Here is a 4,159-nt window from a genome sequence, read left to right as displayed (position 1 = left end):
TCTTTTCTAAAAGTGAATCTATTATTTTTAGTTATGATTTATATCACACCTTTATTGGGAATAATAAAGACGATCCCTTGATAAATTTGTATAAGAAAATTGACGTATTAATTGATTTACCTTTTTATTTATCAATTTATTTGTGTGTAGTACGTTGAACGAAATAAATATAATAAAGGTAACGACTATTACATTTGTCCAAAATAGTACTCCAATGGCTCCTACTTGGTATTCTTTGCTCATCAACTTTGTATCATCTCTATGAACTTGGACAAATTTGAATGTGTATAAAGATCTTTCTATTTTATAAATGAGATAATAAAATTTTATTCTTTTAGTCTGATCATATGCGTAGCACAAGTTACGTAATATTGAAAAATAAATATAATTTTTAAAAAAATCCGTTCATGTTCTCTAATCAAATGCATTTAATCAACATAAAACTCAAATTAAAATAGTTATTGTAAGTATGATCAAGATACATGCTCTCTAATCAAGTGCATTTAACATTAAATAAGATGTACAAATATGAAACATATATGTATTAGATAACATACAAAATCAAATTAAAACATTTTCTGATATTAATCGAAAAGATTTGTGGCAAAAAGTTAGTCTTTTTAAGCCAATAAAGTGAAAGTTTTTCAAGATTCTTGGTGGGTTGTGTTGTTCTGTTGGTTGAATTTTGGTATATTGGTGTCAGCACTGGCAATATGTTTGAGAAATCTGCAAATTTTGGTTGGGTTATAAGATCAAATAGCCCCAAGATTCGATGGTGGTTTAAGATATTGACGATGATTTTTTTTTTTGGAATCTTGATTGTGTGGGAGATTGATAGTGTCAATGTGGGTAGTTCAGGTAAGTTTAGTCCAGATTTCAAATTTACCAATGTTATCAAGTATTACAATTTTTGGTTAAATACTTACCTGAATCAAGTTCATGCCCCTGATTTCAGTCTTGAGATGGTGACAAATTTGTCGAATAAGGAACAAACTTCAAGTACAAGAGTTTGTAGGTGGATTTCAGCTGAATTAGAAGCAAACTATTCGTCGAGTCTTCTTACCAAGTTGTTGGCACCTGGTGGTGAGCTGTGTAGAGGATCAAGAACTGTGGATGTAATAATCCCTGCTTTGGATGGTCGCGAGAACGTTGAGTTATCAACTGGGGATATTCATGAATTTGTATTCCATGCATTGTATGATTCTGGGAAACCTCGTTGTTCGGGTGGTGATTATCTTGAAACTGATATTGCTGGTGAAACATGGAAGTCTAGACCTCCTATTAAAGATTTTGGCAATGGTACTTATCTGTTTTCCCTACAAGTCCACCCTGATTTTTCAGGGGATTACAATCTTACAATCATCCTACTATTTCGACATTATGAAGGGTTGAGGTTTTGGCCTGAAAGATTTGCATTTGACAAGGTTTTACGCGTGATCCCAATCAAATTCTCCAAGTCTGTTGTTGAATTACCTGAAATATCTCAATGTAAGAAGTTAGATCTTGTTAGAGATGTGTGGTCTGGTCGATGGACTCGTCATGTCAAGAATGATAGCTGCCTAATTAGCAATGATGGACGTTATAGATGTCAAAAACCAAATTTTCCTTGCCAAAAACCATGGTGTGATGGTCCATTGGGGTCCTTAGAGAGCAATGGTTGGGTGTATTCGACACATTGTTCATTCAAAATGTTCTCAAGTGAAGAAGCATGGAATTGTTTGAATGATCGTTGGATTTTCTGGTGGGGTGATTCGAATCATTGTGATACGGTGAGAAACATTGTTAATTTCATTTTAGATGTGAATGATGTAAAGGAGGTTCAAAGAAGAAGTGATTTGAACATCAGCAACCCGAAGAATCCATCACAAATAGTTCGATTTACTAGTATTTATAACGGGCATCCTAATGCAACACAGAATAATCAAGGGTTGAATTCGTTAACAGATGCAAACTACAGAGAACTTTTGACAGGGTACTTCTCGGGGCATGTTGTTCCAGACACTATGATCATGAATTCGGGCTTACATGATGGACTGCATTGGTCTAATATTAAGCAATTCATTGAAGCTGTTGACTATGCTGCATCGTTCTGGGCTGAGGTACTTGATGGGGTACGACAGAGAGGGTTGAGACCCCCCGGAGTCATATACAGGACCACAATAGCCACAGGTGGATTTGCTAGAACATTAGGATTCAATCCAAGTAAAATGGAGGCCTACAATGGGGTAGTGTTGGATAAGTTTAAGGCGTATGGTTTGGTTGATCATGTTATTGATGATTTCGACATGACTTATCCGTGGCACTATGACAACAGATGCAATGACGGGATGCATTATGGTCGTTTTCCTGTCAAGCGGAAGTGGATGGATGGTCAGATTGGGCACCAATACTTTGTGGACGTTATGCTTGGTCACGTGCTGCTCAACGCGTTATGTGCAAGATAGAAGGTGGAATATGGTGATGCTAAGTGCTCACATTGGCTTTAGTTTGTTCTGAGATGCATCCAATTTCAAACAATTATTGATACAGCAAATTTGGTGATATTTTTGCATTTTATGATGTTATGTTTTATGAATTTTCTTCCAAGTTGTAGGTCATATATTAGATCTAGTATAGGCCAATATACATATGTGCCTATTGAAGTAAAGGACTTAACATGTGTTATTTTAATAAATACGAATTGATTGATTGTACATTTTCTGCTTAATGAAAATGCAAAGAGCTCTTTCAGATGGTATGTTTTGAATTAGATTCTTGTTAGTTCATTATTTTCTCTACTTTATGAAAATGCAAAGAGCTCTTTCAGATGGTGTGTTTAATTTTAATTAGGATTCTTGGAGGTTTAAACTCAACCTTAAACTATACTAGTTCATACTTATATAAGGATCCCTTAAAAAAGACATCTTGAATATTCCGCAAATTCATGAAATATTCATAAAAAGAGCAAATCCTAGTTCGAGAAATACGTCACTAACCGCTTCGAATCATGGAGAAATATTATGAGAAGAAAAATCTAAATGAACATAATTTACCTATACATATATTTATCAATAAAATATTCATATTTCTTCATATATTTTATTTATAATTATAATTTATTTTCTAAAGTATATTCCAAACAATATATAAGTTTAAACTGATCCATATGAATAGACCTGATCTAATTCTTTCATCCCCATTTTTTAAAAATCTTTACCCTATTCTCATCTACATGTGAGTTGAGTTTTCAATTTAGTTCAAACTTTTTGGTCCCAAAAATCATTTTTATGGACAAGATAAATCATGTGCTGTCTAATATATATTTGTCAAAATCACAAACATGTTTCCCCACATATATGACTTATGAGTGTGTTTTGTGGGTTCTACTTACAAAAATTCAACAATTGATGTTTCTTATTTACAAATTTTGAAATTCAAATAACTTTAGATTTTTTTGTGAATTTTTCAATTTATATTCAGTATCATAATTTTTTCGTAAATTTAATTTAATTTTGGTATCAAAGTTTGAATGACAAAAATATAATGTCACATCCTAGTGATCTAAGGGATATACTCAATACTCCCAACTCAACAATAACAAAAATATACCTATAATAGTCGAGATAGATTGGGTCTAGAGAAAATAGAATGCAAGTAAAATTTTATATAGGTGAGATAGAGTCGAAGAGAGGTTCCCAATAGACCCTTAGCTCAAGACAAAATAATTTAGAAAAATACATAATGAAAGTATAAGAGACTATAAAATAACAAAAATAATAATTGATAGCAGAATAGTACTACAACAATAATTCTACAATCGAACTAGACAAAATAATACATGGTAAAATAAATGGAAAAACAAAAAAGTACAAGAATAGTACTACACCTATTCGTAAGGGAAACAAGCCAATACACTCCTACTTACTAATAGAAATTCCCTCATTCCTATTAACCTTCTACCCTAATTTGTGTCCTCTAAACCTTTATAATTATGGTCATGTTCTTGGTAAGCTGCAACAATATGTCATGTCCAGTTTAATTACCTTTGTCTTATATTTCTCCGGTCTACCTCTGCAACTTATGAATTAATCATCTCCCCCTTATATTTCTTCGATGTTACCTCTGCATCTTTTGAATTCATCCATAGTCAACCTCCATACCTTTGCACTAGGGCATCTGT

General features: G+C 32.9%; 1 protein-coding gene across 1 annotated transcript; it reads left to right on the top strand.

Annotated features, from left to right (window-relative positions):
• The first annotated feature begins 562 nt into the window (after positions 1 to 562).
• LOC107030948 lies at positions 563 to 2,695 on the top strand. Its single transcript, XM_015232166.2, has one exon. It carries the CDS (start codon positions 714 to 716, stop codon positions 2,442 to 2,444), a length of 1,731 nt encoding a protein of 576 aa, XP_015087652.1. The 5' UTR covers positions 563 to 713; the 3' UTR covers positions 2,445 to 2,695.
• The last annotated feature ends 1,464 nt before the right edge of the window (positions 2,696 to 4,159 follow it).

The sequence above is a fragment of the Solanum pennellii genome, chromosome 1 (assembly GCF_001406875.1).
Source record: "Solanum pennellii chromosome 1, SPENNV200".
Taxonomy (NCBI): domain Eukaryota; kingdom Viridiplantae; phylum Streptophyta; class Magnoliopsida; order Solanales; family Solanaceae; genus Solanum; species Solanum pennellii.
This window is presented reverse-complemented; position numbering and strand designations above follow the sequence as displayed.

Excerpts from the sequence above, each read along its gene's own strand:
- LOC107030948 (XM_015232166.2), top strand. The coding sequence starts at position 714 with ATGTTTGAGAAATCTGCAAATTTTGGTTGGGTTATAAGATCAAATAGC.